This window comes from Lepidochelys olivacea (assembly GCF_965140295.1).
Source record: "Lepidochelys olivacea isolate rLepOli2 genome assembly, chromosome: 7".
Classification (NCBI taxonomy): Eukaryota; Metazoa; Chordata; order Testudines; family Cheloniidae; genus Lepidochelys; species Lepidochelys olivacea.
The window spans coordinates 94,328,743-94,346,610 of NC_140417.1; the positions used below are offsets into that span (position 1 = coordinate 94,328,743).

Genomic DNA, 17,868 nt, shown 5'->3' on the forward strand with positions numbered 1-17,868 from the left:
ACTGCCTATTAATTTCATTGGATGACTCCTAGTTCTTGTGTTATGTGAAGGAGTAAATAATACTTCCTTAAACACTTTCTCCAGACCATTCATGATTTTATAGAGCTGTATCATAAACCCCCCCGCCAGTCATCTCTTTTCCAAGCTGAACAGTTCCAGTCTCCTCATCTGGAAGCTGTTCCATATTCCTAATCATTTTTGTTGCCCTTCACTATACTTTTTCCAATTCAAATATATCTTTTTTGAGATGGGGTCACCGGAACTGCATGTGGCATTCAAAATATGGGCATATATAGTGGAATTATGATATTTTCTGCCTTATTATCTGTTCCTTTCCTAACTGTTTCTAACATTGTTAGTTTTTTTTTTTTTTTTTTTTTACTGCCGCTGTACACTGAGCGGACATTTTCAAAGAACTATCCACAATGCATCCAAGATCTCTTTTTTGAGTGGTAACAGCTAATTTAGACCCCATCATTTTGTATGTATAGTTGGGATTATGTTTTCCAATGTGCATTACTTTGCATTTATCCCCACTGAATTTCATCCGCCATTTTCTTGCCCAGTCACCCAGTTTTGTGAGATTTCTATAATTCTTTGCAGTCTGCTTTGGGCTTAACTATTTTGAGTAATTTTGTATTGTTGTCCGACTTTGCCACCTCACTGTTTACCCCATTTTCCAGATCATTTATGAACATGTTGAACAGCACAGGTCCCAGTACAGATCCTTGAAGAACCTCAATATTTACCTCTCTCCACTGTGAAAACTGGCCATTTATTCCTACCCTTTGTTTACTATCTTTTAACCAATTACTGATCCCTGAGAGGATCTTCACTCTTATTCTATGAGTCCTTATTTTGCTTAAGAGTCTTTGGTGCAGGACCATGTCAAAGGCTTTCTGAAAGTCCAAGTACACTATATCCACTGGATCACCCTTGTCCACGTTTGTTGTCTCCCTCAAAGAATTCTAATAGATTGGTGAGACATGATTTCCATTTACAAAAGCTATGTTGACTCTTCCCCAACAAATTATGTTCATCTATGTGTCTGAGAATTCTATTCTTTACTATAGTTTATAGCAATTTGCCTGATACTAAAGTCAGGTTTACTGGCCTGTAATTGCCATGATCGCCTCTGGAGCTTTTTTTTTTTTTAATAAATCGGCATCACATTAGCTGTCAGTCAGTCATCTGGTACAGAGGCTGATTTAAGCGCTAGGTTACATCCCACAGTTAGTAGCTCTTGGTCTTGGTGACTTTTTACAGTTTAATTTATCAATTTGTTTCAAAATTCCTTCCTGACGTCTCCATCTGGGACAGTTCCTCAGATTTTTTGCCTAAAAAGGATGAGTCAGGTATGGGAATCTCCCTCACATCCTCCTCAGTGAAGAGATTTTTATTTTTAAAAATTTAACGCATAGGGTAGAGGCACTTATAAACTGATCTTATGGAATGTAAGTGGGGTCAATAAGACTAACAAAGAAAAGGATATTCTTCATCACTTAAAATGTATGGGATCTGATATAATTTGCCTCCAAGAGATGTACTTAATAATAATGGTACATACCAAATTGCAGAATGGCCAAGTTGGTGAGGTGTCTGCAGTTTTTCATAAAAAGAAAAAGGGATTAATCAAAAAAGGATTTTCTAGTACAAATGAAGTATGTTATATTAAAGTATGGCTCCCCATGGGGAAAAAATAATACTTTTATGTCATGCCGAGGAGGAGAGAAACCATACAGGGTATCTTATAACCTTGTTGTCTGTGCTTCTATTTAATTCTATGATCTTTTTTCTGGTGTTTAGCTACCACAGTGACAGGCACAGTATGAGCACCTAGATAATTAACTGAAGTATATCTAGCTCCATACACAAGAAGTTATATTGTCGTCGTCTAAATCTCAAATGAAAAAATTATGATGACACACATAAATAAGTGTTCCTTGAAGTTACTGTGCACACTCCAGAAACAGTATAAGTGAGAGTACTTAGTAAACTGGAACCTGACCATAATATGCACAAGAACAAAGATAACTGATAAAAACTGAAGTGAAGAAAAATAAGGAAAATTAATGATTGAAGTTCTAGAGACAAGATGGCTGAGATAATATCTTTTATCTGATCAACTTTTGTGGGTGAGAGAGACAAGCTTCCGAGCTTACACAGAGCTCTTGAGCTTGAAAGCTTGTCTCTCTCACTAACAAAAGTTGGTCCAATCAAATATGTTACCTCATCCAGCTTGTCTCTTTAATATCCTGGGACCAACATGGCTACAACAACGCTGCATTACTGAAGTTCTGTTTATTGTAAGAAAGGGAAAGTGAGAGACCATGATAAAGTCCTTACATTAAATGCAAAGGCTTTGCCCATCAGAAAACTGTCAAAAACTGTCAATTGCAACTGTTACTAACACAACCATCCTAATTCTAAGTTCAGTCAAAAGACTTCCAGAGCAGGAAAACAGAAAAATATAATATTGAAAGAGATACCACAACTTGAGAAGCAATCCCTGACTAGAGGTGAGAGAGATCTAGGATGGGCAGAGGAAGGTTAAGACTAACAGAATTTTTCATAAACAATTTCCCCTTGTTTTAGATTTTCTCTTCCCCATCCTACAACAAACATTAAGATGCCATCTTTATGTTATGCAAATTCAGCAAACATTAAGACTTAGGAAGGATTGTCTTGTGGAGCTGCCCAAAGCATATATTCCATCCCTGTTTTGCTCGAACGTGACTTAGTGAACGAGTTAATTAGAGAGACCAAATTTTAAAAATGGAGAGTTTGGGCCCAATAATGACAGGGCACTGTAATCAGCCTTCTCTGTTGAAGAGCTAGCCAGACCTCAGACACAGAGAAAAGAGGCATCATCCCATATGCACTAGATGAATATGTTCCTGAAGGTTAAAAGCCTTCTCTTGCCTGCTTGACACTCTGAAGAGGGCTTGGCTGAGCTAATTAATTTTGAATGAGAAACAGAATAGAAAAAATAGCTGGTGTAATGAAGTTTAACATGATCAGCTCAGCCTAATAAATTTTGGAAGGGGAACCATCCCAAGGAGAGCACTTTAACAGCTAATAATTCTGAACTGAGCGAGGAAGAGTTTATATGTTCAAGTTCTCAAGATTGTGAGCCAAAAATAGAACAGTAAGGGAAATCACATAGACCTCAAGCATCAAGAAATTCAAAGTGCAGAACTGAAGGAACCAAAACACTTACATATTTAAGTTAAGTGACATTTCTATAGAATTCCTTACTAAAGCAAGACTAAACTAGGCACTATAGTTAACTACTGTGCTAAAGAGAAGACTGATTTTCTCAGAAACCTATCTGCTAACACCACTGTGAGAACTGGACCAAACAAATGAAAGAAGAGAATCTATGCCATGGAAGAGGAACCACCTTAGAGGCTGTCCATGGTCATCTCTTACCAGAGATTGTGGACAGAAAACCCCAATTTTTGCCACAAAATAATTCCTTGATAATTTAAGTCCAGTCATTCCTAACATACTTGGGAGCCCTAAATAGGTGGTTATAAATTATCTGAGATTAAGAGTTAGTTTAGTCTCTTATCACCGAATAGGGGAAGGGATGCCTGCTTAGCCCTCACCAAATAGGAGAAAGGATGCTTAGAAGGGGCAAGAATAGGGCAGCTGTGTGCCAGCTTTAGTCTCCTAGGGAAGAAGAGCTCCTAAAATACACTGTCGCTACAGGCATAGCATTTCCATTGAAAAGAGAAAGCACTAGGCTAGGGCATATTGGAGCTGCTAAGGCAGACTGTTTTCTTAGTAGCAGCAGTGGGACAGAATTTTCTTTAGTGACCGAAGGTCTACTCTACAGCCATCAAAAGGAAGAAGAGAAAGTTCCTTTAGGCAGGAAACAGCATCCACACTGCTTTGGGTTTGGGGAGGAGTAGAAGTTCCCACTCTGCAACAACAGAGAGAGAGAGAAAATGAACCACTGGACAATTTGGTTACGAGAGCACTCACCAGCCAGTGAGAGTCCTTGTAGGCAAAATTAGTCATGAAGACAGTCATACAGGAAGTGTTAGTTGCAACATCAAATCAGAAGTGAACCCAGATGGTCTCTCAGCTGGGATATGTGAGGTAAGGAGGAAAGGACCGCGAGATGAATCTGGAAGAATAGGAAAGGACTCAGTGTGATTCACAGGTGGATCTAACCAGCATGAAGTTCTTTTCTTTGGCAGTACAGACAAGAGGCAGCACAACAAGTGTTTACGTTAGGAGGAAACCAGCCTGTAACAGCAGAAGTGCAGGAAAGATCACACTGTAAGTGCAGAGGCCCAAAGAGTCTAGAAAACAAAAATGGGACCATGGCAACTGTGATGGCAGCCAGGACTCAAGAGGGACACAAATGGATGAACAGCTCTCAAGTTGTATGACAAGCTGGATGAGCAGACAGAAAAGCCAGGTAGTGTTTCAGGGAGACTAAACTGAGCCTTAAGAACAACACTTATTACTTCAAGGAGACTGCTTTACTCTGGGCACATGCCAGGTCAGAGAACTCTGAGGGAACTTATGAAGATGGTGGATTTTTCAGCTAGTTCCTTGAAGAATATTTTCTTGTATGACTGGGGACCCTTATCTTTGAGGACCTCTGCAGCAAAAGATTCCACTCACGCCTTTTTCCTGTATCCATACTTCCTATTTTCTTCTTTCTGAATTTCTTGTCTTCTTGTCTCTCTTCTATACAAAAGTTGTAAGAAGAGCTTAGAAAAAGAATTAGAGCAAAGTACTGTGCTCTGAGGTTGCACTCAATTCTTCCAGGACAAAGGAGGCAGAGAAAACTGAGATAGAAATAGGTGGCATGGTGCCTTTACACTGACTTTGAATAACAGTGTTTTATCTACATTCTTTCTAAAACATCCAGCCACAATTCTTAAAGTAAGGACACTCCTGTAAAGGATGAGGGAGAGGGAGATGTGTAACAAAATAAGAGTTCCTAAAAGCTTAGTTGACTTGCACCTTGTTAATGTATGGGAGGAAGCCCACAATATACAAAATGAACTGCTTTAATACAGAATTATTTGGATAAATGTTTTGTGCCCAAATTAACTGCAGAAAAAACAAATAAAAATCTGATGAATGAATATGTCCATACAAACTAGAATATGCCCATGGCCAAGTGGCATCTCTTTTTATAAGGTATTCACAGAGAAGAATTGTTAAAATATAGGAAGAAGCTACAAAGAAATAAGAAAAATAGAGGAATTAACATGCAGTGTGGAATAAACTAACAAACCTGAAGGACAAAATGTAATGGATTAGCATGCTTATCCAATATCCTTACTAAACACAGACACAAAAATTCTGTGATGGGTTCTAATAAAGCTTGAGAGAGTCACAGAAAAGTTAAACAGGGTTTATTGCAAGAATGAAATCAGCAGACAATTTGAGGTGAACATTAAACTGTATTCACCTGGCCAGATTAAAGCACCTGGATAATTTTTTTCTCTCTTGATTCATGGAAAGCCCTTGCTTGGATTGAGTGGGTAATTTAAATACTTGGAAGGAGGAATCTATATCCATATCCAATATAATATATATCTATAGACACATATATGTGCACACTCACATGGGAGACAAAATTGGTATGGCCACACTGCACAGGAGCCCTCTTCACCTTAGCTCTTTACTCTACTTACAAAACCCCAAGCAGAACAAATGTGAGCTAATGGGAAAATTGCAGGCCTCCAGGTGGAAAGAACATAAATGCACTGTTCTACAATGATGAGAGCTCATTGTACCTCACCCATCCTTTAACATCTGTGCCAGAAGTGATATTAGAATCGGATAGGTTTAGTCTTGCATCTAGGTACAAAACAGAACTACTCAACAGGATTAATCTTTTATAGTCCATTCATTTAAGAAATTCTGTTCCTTTGTTTGGGTGTACCAAAATATATATAAATAAATAGTTAAATCCCTAAAATTCAAGTTGCAACTGCTTAAGTTACCTAATAATTACCAGTAATTACCAAAAAATAAAGTCAAACAAACCCAGCCTTTGCTGGAGAGAATGTGAACTCACCAATCTTTCTAGGCTAGGATGTGTTTGGAAGTACATTTGTTCATACATAAAATTTAAAACATCCTTGAATTCTGCTTTGATAAAGTTAACCTATTATGCTTTGGGAGACAGTCCCGCAGATGTACAAAACAATAAAGAGATATTTATTCAAAATATATATAATAACAAGGAAATTCATCACCACACTATGACTATCCAGAATAAAACTCTACAAATTATGGTCTGGCTAAACATAATGTGAGAAACATCCAAAGTCTTTATGACTTTCAAAATTATACCCAATAAAGTCTCTTTTACTTCAATAGTCAACAATTTATTAGGCAAGTATTATTAAGTATTGGATTTCAGAACTATACCTGTTGCCAAAGAATCAAAACATGATAGGAATAGTGCAGATACAGTTCTCACTTCACAGCTCTTTCTACCATCACACAAGCTGTCAAAAGAGAATCAAAGAAAAAAATCTCTCTCGTGGACCTCTCTCCACCTTTTCCATTTCTCTTCATAGACATAGAAAACTGCCATAAAAATCAGTACATAACTGCCATGGTCATTAAGCTGGCAGCAGTGCAGCAGGCACTCTATGGTGCTTGCAGAAAAAGTATGGACTCCATCTGAACCTCGGCTACTATTGACTTTGCTTCCTTTTTCTGTTTTGCCAGGAGCTGATCCAAAAAAGGTGCACTTATCCTCAAGAGTGGGCATATAGGCATTTCTCAAAGGAGAATTTCTAGTGTTTTGGGAATTCTTCAATGATTTCCCGTGGGAAGTTTTAGATGCACGCCTTCTGAACTATTAGATCACAGTTTCCATACAAGTGTATCAAGATATTAGAAGATAAATGATCCCATGTTTAAAGCATGGATAATTGTAATTTTAACTTTAATTGACAACTAGTTAACTAGATGGCTATTAGTAGCTATGAAGATTTTCCATTCCATTATTCTGAATTGTAACTCTGAATGTAGGTGAGATCTCTGCTTCTTCCACAGTGTTACGATGAATTTATATTCTTCGTGTTTTTTTTTAAGTTCTAGAGAGAAAAGACCTTTATAATTTGGAAGATTGGTCAACAGACAGACATTTGTAAATTTTAATACATATTCAAATACATTAAATGCGATTACTGTACTTTATCTACTCTTTTGTCATGAACTATAAATAAAAATTAAAAACAAATATAAAATAACAGCCAACATGCGTGATCAAGTCAGAGAAATGGGTAGGTGAAACCTCAAAGATATTTGGCATAAGCAATCTTCCAATTTGTCTCTCTTCAAATATGAACCCATCAATACCTACAAAGAGGCAGTTTATTGGGTATGATCTATAATGGGATTATTACTCATACACCCAAAGCATGACATTTTAATTTATAGCATCATGTAATTCTCAAGGAAGACATGACTTTCATATCCTGACATGTTTCCATTGTAAGGCTAAGCTCATTATTAATATAAATCCACTTAATAACTTCTACAAATTCTACAGAAATTGTTTAATTTTAAAATCCAGTAGGGCATGTTATTTTACCTGTAAATTAAAAGTGTAAACCACAAGGCAACTGATCATATTAAAATAGCATCTCCAAGTCTATGCTGTGTTCATCAACTTCTTATTCAAATTATTGTGACAACCTGATTTGTGCCACCCAAGTACCAATAAACATATGGCTCCTATGTATTTGACACCTTCAAGCTGTTTCCAAGGACCCCATATATATTATGTGAGAAATACATGCATATATTTTTGTTTTTCTGTATTGTTATGAGAAGAACCAACAGCTGTATTCCTATGGGTCAGCTTTCCCCTGAACCTTGCAAGGATCCTGACCATTGTAAGTAAATAAAGTAATTTCAGCTTATTTCCAGTCCAAAATCTGCTCTATTTTACACACTCCCTTGTGTGTGTGTGCATTATGATACATGATTCAATTACATGATCACATACATGTTTTTTCTGAATAATTTAAGACAGTTTTTTTGTATGCAATTGATAGAGAGATAGATCCCAGAAATCACATATTCAGTTTAAACTTAGGAATGGTTTACATTTGGAGTCACAGATGTCTATCTTGGAACATACAAAATTGTAATGCGGTACGCAACAGTTGTGATATCAAAGTCACAGCATATTTCATTATTAGATGATAACAACGGTGACATTCTGTAGACTCTGATGTGACTGTTCTCTTTCAACATTCCTGAAATTTTGGTTTACCCATTGCATCCTTTGTATAGGTAGAAATTTTAAATTAAGGTTATGCAAGTGGAAGTGAAGTAGTATTTTAAAGCCGGTGGAACGGTGTTTTTCATGTGCTGATATATGTACTTTGTAGTAACATGTGCAATAAACTGACCACCGCCTACATTCCAGAAAGTATTTGTCAGGTAGTAGCCACAGCCAGAGGCAAGATATCTGATGAGACAGAACTCTAGTCTAATCTGGCTTTGGAATTCTTGTCTAGTTGAACATTTTAGAGATCAAACTGCAAAAACGTATTTATGAGTGTAAAAGTACTAAAAATAAAGAGATATGAACACATGAAGCTACAATGGATAGAGTTACAGAATATACCGGGCTCCCACATATAAAATGAGTACTGTAATAGAGAATAAAAGTTGTCAGAGTAGCTTGGATATGGCTAGATTCTTTTGAATGGGGACTATTTTTTTATGATGATTGTACAGCGCCTCAGATAATAGGCCCATGATCCTTGACTGGTGGCCTCTAGGCATTAACATAATGTGAATACCAACAAAACAACAATTTTACATGTGAGTCAGGATGCTCCATAACTACTACAGTCTAGATTAGAACACTGTACTTACCTGATACTAGAAACCAGCACTCAGAAGAACATAATATTCCCTTACATAAAACCCTTCCTGAACAGGTTTCAGAGTGGTAGCCATGTCAGTCTGTATCAGCAAAAACAACAAAGAGTCCTCCCTGCATCTGATGAAGTAGGTTCTAGCCCACGAAAGCTTAAGACCAAATAAATGTGTTAGTCTCTAAGGTGCCACAAGGACTCCTCGTTGTCCTTCCTGAACAATTACCTTGCCAAAATCAATGGAAGAAGCAACAGCTCAGAACCATGATGCCGCACAACAGGCTCAGGGTATAACTACACAGCAGCTGGGAGTGTGCTTCCCAGCGTGCTTAGACAGACGTGCAGTAGCTCTGCTCCAGGTAGCGTGTTAAAAATAGCAGTGTGAGTATTGTGGCATGGACAGCAGCTCAGGCTAGCTGCTCAAGTACAATCCTGCCCAATCCCCTGGGTGGCTTCTGCCACCGCCTGTCCCTCCACAGGCACATTGCTATTTTTAGCGTGCCAGCTCAACTAGCGCTAACATGTCTGCCTACCCATTCTGGGAAGCACCCTCACAGCTACTGTGTAGACAAACCCTTAGCTTGATGAACTGCAATGAAAATCTGTGCTGGGCCTGGATTTGTGGTTCATTAACCTTCTATATATAGCTCTTTTTGGTGCTAGAAGACTGACATCTATATGGTAGCCATTCCTCAATTTACACTATGAATAAACGATTTCTAGGATTATAATCTTACTAACCATTAGGTCAGACCGATGCATATGATCAGCTAAAATTAGAATTTAGAAATCAACTAGTCTTTCCTGCCCACAGCTTCCCCCAACACAGTTTTTCCACCCTCCCCCCACCACTTAGAATAGTACTAATCATTAAATTAAATTGACTCAAACCTTTTAATTCTAGCCAACAGACATCAGTATAAATAAAATAGGGTGGTATAGAGACAGATATAATTACATTTTTACATATATTATTGTGAATGAATACTATTTCTTATTTTAAATGAAAATTCAGTAAAACCTGATTCTAAAAAGACAAATATATAACTATTATTGCTTTATAAACCATTTCTAAACTTTGTAAGTGAAGTTCTGCATTCTGTCTTGCTGTTGCCTAAGAGCCTTCAAAACAATGTGTTTTCTAGCAGTGCAATATCAGAATCATGTTTTCATTCTCAGGTTTAAATGTAATTATACAACAACAGTTTCACTTTTTAAATTCTGTTTCTTTGACGTTACTAAGTGAGAATGCTTGAAAATATATCACGAAGTACTACTATTACAGCAGAAAAAGGCAAACCTTTATATATATATGTACACACACACCTTTTGAGCAAACCTATTGTTTGTTTGATATTATACTGTAAAATGTTTAGTTTCAGAACAAGAAGTACAATCTATTAAAGTTTACAATACAGTAAATAATAAAACCACAAATTAGTTCATGCCTTAGTCTTGGGGTATCTGCAAGAGTTTGCTCTTTAGATGTACATACAAACACATTTTCATGTCCTATTAATATTTAAAATGCCATAAAAGAAAAACTACATTTGCCTGTTCATTGTTAATACTGATAATTTATCTTTAATTCTCAACATTTAGGAAACTGTTAATGTAAAAACATGTAAGAACCCTCTGGGCCCTCATTTATTTTTCTTATTTACAGTTAATGTATGGTGATTTTAATACAAAGATCTTTAGACTTCATAATTTAAATGGTGACATATTACATACCTTAAAAGTGGAAAGACCATACAGTCTTGCAGTGTGAACAGTCTCTTGGGAAATATTTGTAATGTTAGTTATGAAGTCCTCAAGGTATTTACAGGCTTGTTCCAGGTGTGTTGTGTTTATGATGATTTGCACCAGCTACAAAATACCAAAAATCCAGTAAAATGCCCTTGCATCAACAAATATCACCTGATTTTTTTTTAAGAGTTATTGCTTTCAGCCACTGCATTGCTAGTAGATAATTATAGTATTACAGGATACAACTGAATAACTGCCAATTTTAAAGACAGAATGCAAATATTGCTTACAAGTCAGACTACAGTGTACATACAAACAGTCAAAAATTTAAAAACAAAAATTATAACCATCAATTCATTAAAAAGAAATTCCATTTTATATTGTAAGACAGTTACCATTAAAAAAAGATCACCATAGCCAAATTAATAATTCCATACCAGAAAAATCTCTGCATTACATTAAATGTTAAGGTGACAAAGTGAAAGTCAAAAGTTAGAAAATTTCAAAATTAAGATTGCACCCTTGTGTATAAACTATGACCCAGTATTATATGACATACTCTTTTTCTGCTGGACCCAGGTCCTTGTTCAATACCCAAAACAGACAGGGCTTAGTGGATGAAACAGCATTTCAACATTTCTTAAACCATCACTGTACAGGGTGTGGCCCAATGCCTCATTACTGGATGGCAGCCAAACCCTACCCAATATAAAGGATTCTTCTCTCTCTTTATAGTCTTTTCTATGGCCCCTAATCATTTTAGCAACTAAGCACTTCACATACAATAAAGATTTTATCTTCACACCATCCCTGAGTGTTCAGGAAGTAGCCTATTTTACAGATGTACAACTAAGGCACAGAGAGATTATAGACTAGAACCTAGATCTCATGGCCTCAGCCCAGTTCCTTGAACTGCAATATCATTCATCAGCTTTCAGTGGACCCGTGCTGCCACAATAGCACAGTATATAATGCAGGGAATGAGACACCAGACTAAGAGCTCATCTGCACAGTGAGTTAGTGCTCCGCAAGTCAGGATGTGATCTACAGCACACCAGCTTTCTGTGCACTAACTTCCCATGTGGTCACTGACACAGCAGAATGAAAATCCTAGAGTACACCCCACATGGGATATTAGCGAATAGCTAGCCAAAGAACTTTATATTCACCCCCTTGCTTGCTGCACGCTAACTTGCCACGTACACAAGCACTAACTCACTTTCCAAACCTGTCTCATTTTCAGTCCAATACACACACTGAATGAAGCTGCGGTCCTGTGGAAAAAACAGTATGTGATCATGCAATAAAATATTTTATTGCTATGCACACACAAAAGGAGGACACGTGGTGTAGGGACTCTTAACTTTGTTGTTTCTTGAACTGATTGCTTCACTTTGCAGCTGTGTGTGTGTGTGTGTGTGTGTGTGTGTGTATTATTTCCTCTTTTTAAAAATATGAAGAAAGAAATTCCACCATGTTCTTCTATTTGTACACAGCAGAAGAATACTCTGCACTGAATAACGTGCAATGAGGCAGGAGCCCTTAACTCATTCCTTGAACACCTATGTCTTATTGAACAGGACTCTTCCAGTGCAACCCTTCCTTCAATACGCATCCACATATAAACATATATTTCATTAGATCCAACACTCTACAGCTTTGTCATTTTCATATGGCAATATACATCTATACATCATCCTCCTTTTCTATTTCTTGAATTTATATATAAAAGTGTTTCTTGCGGTTTAAAACCAAACAAATTATTACATTTGTTAACCTGATATAAAGCTTAGTACTACAATATAGCTGGATTTATGAAAACATGTTTAGCAGTAATTGTCCCTTATATAAAAAAAAAATCCTTGCGCTATGTATTTCGTAACTTACCTCTGTTAAACCTATGTGTGGCTTTTTGATGAGATTTTGTAAACAACTACTTAAAGTTCTTGTTAGCAGCAAATTTGTAGATTTTCTAAGCATATCGTCTATTTCTGTTGAACTGAAAAACAAAGTATTGAATACAGTTAAACCTATACTAACATTACAATAGTTTAATTGAAATACATAGCACCTTTACATCTTCACATGCTTAGCATCTTCAACATGGTTTACAAACATTAACTAACCCTCTCTGCTATGGTGGCTCCAAGGTTGTCTTTGACTCTTCCTCATCTCTGCCTGTCAACTTCTTTCTCATGTTTGGACACTTAGTCCATTTAAATGGCACCAACATCTACTGCCCTTTCATTGTTTCAGGCTTTTCCTCCATTCTCCGTTGTTTTCCTCCTGCCCTACTTATTTTCTCCTTTACCAACTCACGTCTGTGCCACAGTTTAATATTCAACATATACCAGAATGATATCCTTTTAATTAGATGAATTTAAAATCCTTACACACAAATTCCAGGATCAAAATTACTCAAACACTCACTGCACTTATGCTATATGAATTTCTGAGCTTGCACCAACAGTGCTTCACAACCACTTAGGGAAAGGCATTGACTGGGTTATTCTAGTATTTTGTGGTATCAGATGTTCAGGCCATGTAATCACATTAACTAGTAACCTGTCAGTCTCCCCATTAAAATGCCATTGGTGGAAGTGAAGAAGTCTAGTGGCTCCTCATTGTCACATAAAGATAATATGTGGTGATCAGAAAGCAAGTGGGAGTCAGGAAACATCTATACATGCTGCAGAAATAATATCTGTCTACTGACTTGGTTAAGTAGTTAAAAAAATTTAACCAGCTTCAGTATAATTAAAGTGACTAATCTGTCCCCTTCTGATACACAGCAAGGACAAAAGTATGCCTTTCACACCCTTTTCAATAGAATCAGATATTAGGACATTAGCCTGCTTCCAATCTGAAGTGACTGGTTGGGAGTTCTGTAACCAGCCAATCACAAGGAAGACCTCTTTCTTTCTACCTTTCTTTCTTTTTTGGGCTTCAGAGGGGTGCCTCCTCCCCAATATCACTGCTGCAATGAACAAAACATTCCCTTTAATTCCAACATTTAACACCACACACACACACACACACACACACAAAGATAATCAAGGCCACTACATGTACTGGAGATTGTAGGGTAGCATAGTAGCTGTTTTTAATGAGGGATTGCATATTTTTGCCAGCAGTTCAACTACTTCATACTTGAGCTCCTCAGCACTCCTAGATTTACACCATTTGGGCCTAGTGACTTGTTGCTTTTTAAATAATCCATTTGTTCCAGTTCTTCTTCTAGGGATTATTATTTGTAATTTATCAGGGAGCAGCTACAAACTGAAGTATTTAGCAGACAAACTGGATTTAAGAACTTCAAGATTTGGATTCAAGCCACAGCCATATTTTGGACATCCCTAATTTACAGGCCAATCACTGCACATTTTAAATGTTAATCACTTTCCTTAATTTTTTTAACCTCTCATAGATCCAATGGATTTTTCCAAGTTATAGATTTTTTTCCATTTTCTATTAACTAACTCATGTTGCTCAGGATTGCACTGCAGATTAAATATTCTCTCTTCCCTCATGAGGTTTTTCAGAAATATGTAAGTCTCAATAATTAGATCTAGGAATTCTTAATAGAATATATAATTTCAAAATGCAAATAATAATTTGAAGGTGATCCATTTCATCCTTTTCTAGCCATACACTCTAAGAGTTATCATAAAAGAGCATAAAAACAAACAATTGCAAAACTTTACATTTGTCTGAAAGATACAAATAGAATTTCAATACCTCTTTATTACACCAAAATCGGTAAAATTAAGTATGAAGGTTTCTAGAATTCAAGTTCAAAAACTACAAATGAATGTTAGCCAGCATCCTCTCCCCAAATCTGAGTATTTCATCTCTAATCAGCCACATAGACTTTGCATCTTTGATTTCAAGCAAATTCTTCCAACTGGCAATAACCTGTGGCTGGCTTTCAAGACAGCTTTAAATACTTATTTTTCAACATATCAAATGTGAATGGGAACAAAATTAACAGTGGTTATATCTCCAGAAAATTGCAGTTTCCATTTTCTGATTAAATTTGTACAACACACTGACACTACTCTTAAGAAATACATCATGCAAAACACTTAAAAGCAAAACTGAGTCTTTAATAAATGAATCGCCCATCGTCCCACATAACAAAATCCTTGAAATCCACATTTTTATATGGTATAAAGAGGTGTTGATACAACAACAATGACATTATACCTATAATTATACCTTGAAATTAAGCCCATTTTTCCTTAGTCTTGGAAGGCTAAAAACCAGAATTGAGGAATGGTAATTCAAGGAAGACTCAGAGTCCCAATTCCACTCATAGTGACCTGTAACTTAACCTGAGCCCTAACTTTTTTAACATACTCATTAATCAGCTAGCAACAGTAGTAGAACAGGTTTCAGAGTAACAGCCGTGTTAGTCTGTATTCGCAAAAAGAAAAGGAGTACTTGTGGCACCTTAGAGACTAACCAATTTATTTGAGCATGAGCTTTCGTGAGCTACAGCTCACTTCATCGGATGCATACCATGGAAACTGCAGCAGACTTTATATATACACAGAGAATATGAAACAATACCTCCTCCCACCCCACTGTCCTGCTGGTAATAGCTTATCTAAAGTGATCATCAGGTTGGGCCATTTCCAGCACAAATCCAGGTTTTCTCACCCTCCACCCCCCCCCCACACAAATTCACTCTCCTGCTGGTGATAGCCCATCCAAAGTGACAACTCTTTACACAATGTGCATGATAATCAAGTTGGGCTATTTCCTGCACAAATCCAGGTTTTCTCACATCCCCCCCCACCCCCATACACACACAAACTCACTCTCCTGCTGGTAATAGCTCATCCAAACAAAGTCCCCAAACCAGTGCTCCAAAATAAATGAGACACAGATAAAATGCCGGCTTACAGGCTGATGACCTGGCTGCACTGTCACCCACTCAGTACAGTTCCCAAAAGAATTCAGATTTACTACAAACATGCTGCACAATACAATGGATTTAGAGATCAACCTGGGAAAAGATAAGATCCTGCTATTTCACAAAAAGCATACACAGTACTTATAGTAAAAAGAAAAGGAGTACTTGTGGCACCTTAGAGACTAACCAATTTATTTGCGAATGCAGACTAACACGGCTGCTACTCTGAAACCAGTATGTATAGTATAAATATAAATAAACATCTGTACATACAGATATACACACACACCCCACACTTGTGGAACAGAAAGAGAAAACACCTTTGAGAGACACAAGGTGGGAGAGATAATATCTTTTACTGGACCAAATTCTGTTGGTGAAAGAGACAAACTTTTGAAAGATATTACCTCACCCATGTTGTGTCTCTCATATCTGGGACCAACAAGGCTACAACACTGCAAACAGTATTTATCTGACAAATATCCAGGCTGTGTATCTGTTTACAATTTGGCAATGCTTATAAAGATTGGCATGACAAGAAAACAGTTCTGATTTGAATTTACAAAAAATGAGTGTTCCATGATCTGTCTCACAAAACACCCCATTCACCCACCCAATTACCCAGTACCGCTAACTGAATTTCAACACTGATGCACAAATCTGTTATTTTTAGCTCTTGGAGGTTTGTTAACATAGCGGTTAGGAAAGAGTAATTTGTGTGTTTAATGAGTCACTGTTTAGATATGGGGGTCAACAGGCACTCATTAGTACGTGTAAATTATAAACAGTATCAATTAAGAACGTGTGAAAGGAGAGTCATTTACATTTGTTAACAGTGCAAAAGTGGATGACCAGCTGTGAATAGCAAATTTGAGCCTTCAAGACTAATCTACAAATGTTATTTTATGTAATTAAAACCAAGCTGGGCTTTTCTGGGAGGGTAGCAGGCGGGAGAATGGAAGTGTTGAAATATTTTCCATGAAAGGAAGTCATTTTGTAGAGGTTTCTTTTTAGTTTATATTTAATTTCGTTTTATCAGAATCTCTCCCTCTCTAAGTGACTTCAAAGAGAATCTTCAAAGTACGTACAATTTGACATACATTCAAGAATTCTGGTCCAATGTAGGGATGGGAGACCACATTATTATTTTATACTTGCATATTGCACCATTAGTGTGCACAGTGCTTTGTATAGGAAGTAAAGGTATGTTTCTTGCCCCAAAGCACTTACAGTCTAAGTAAACTAAGACAAAGGCAGAATGACTGGGGAAAATAAACATCAGGCAAGGTGGAAGAAAGAAGTATATAAATAAGCATACGAGTATTCTGTGGTTTTACAGAATGCATCATGTTAATGTGGACACAGAGACAAAATGAGGACAGACACATGCATGAAATTAAGTGTCAGGATGCAACTTTTATTAAACTTTAACACAGGGGAGGGACACTACCCACCCAGCACTTATAGTCTCCTAGACCAGGCATTTAATTGGTTCCAGAGCCTGAGTTAAGAACATAAGAATGACACTACTGGGTCAGACCAAAGGTGCATCTAGCCCAGTATCCTGTCTTCCAGTAATGGCCAATGCCAGGTGCTTCACAGAAAAAGAACAGAATACGTAATCATCAAGTGATCCATCCCCTGTCACCTGTTCCCAGCTTCTGGCAAACAGAGGCTAGGGACACCATCCCTGCCCATCCTCTCTAATAGCCATTAATGGACCTATCCTCCATGAAATTATCTAGTTCTTTTTTGAATCCTGTTATAGTCTTGGCCTTCACAACACCCTCTGGCAAAGTTTGACCGTACATTATGTGAAGAAATATTTCCTTTTGTTTATTTTAAACCTGCTGCCTATTAATTTCATTTGGTGACCTCTAGTTCTTGTGTTACACGGCTCCTTACCTCATAACCCGTAACTGGTGCCAGGGTTACAGGGCTTCAGTCCTTACCATATAACCTATAATGCTGGGTAGGCTTTCCTCAGCCTACCCCACACAGGAGTCATCTCTGTCTGAGTCCTACCTCTTCCCCTCCTGCATGAAGGGGACAGAGGATGCAGCTGGGAGAGGACCTTGGTCCGCAAAGTCACAAGGTTTCACCCTATCACATCAGCTCAAGGCCCAGCACCAAAATCCCAGGTCTGTTACCTCTGGGAACGTTCGTTTTATTCTCTTAACTGCACTGAAAACAGGCTGCAAGTTGTGATAAACAAACAACTCCACCCCAGTATCTCAGTAAGGCATTAAGTATGTTCCTGCTCAACTTACTGTGTCCTCTGCTCATGGAAGAAAAAAAAACTGTTCCTGACCCTCT

The 17,868-nt window shown here is 37.4% G+C and overlaps 1 protein-coding gene across 5 annotated transcripts in view; it reads right to left on the reverse strand.

Annotated features, from left to right (window-relative positions):
- The window catches only part of EXOC6 (exocyst complex component 6), a 182,031-nt gene that overhangs the window by 70,253 nt on the left and 93,910 nt on the right, over positions 1–17,868 (reverse strand). For all 5 annotated transcript variants that reach the window (XR_014712418.1, XM_084634108.1, XM_084634110.1 and 2 more), the window contains exons 16-17: positions 12,522–12,633; positions 10,620–10,754 (exon numbers count right to left, since the gene is read on the reverse strand). Coding sequence is in view for 4 of the 5 variants with exons in the window: in XM_084634108.1 (XP_084490234.1) it covers positions 10,620–10,754; positions 12,522–12,633 (247 nt within the window). In the remaining variant the exon portion in view is untranslated. The remainder of the gene's footprint in view (positions 1–10,619; positions 10,755–12,521; positions 12,634–17,868) is intronic.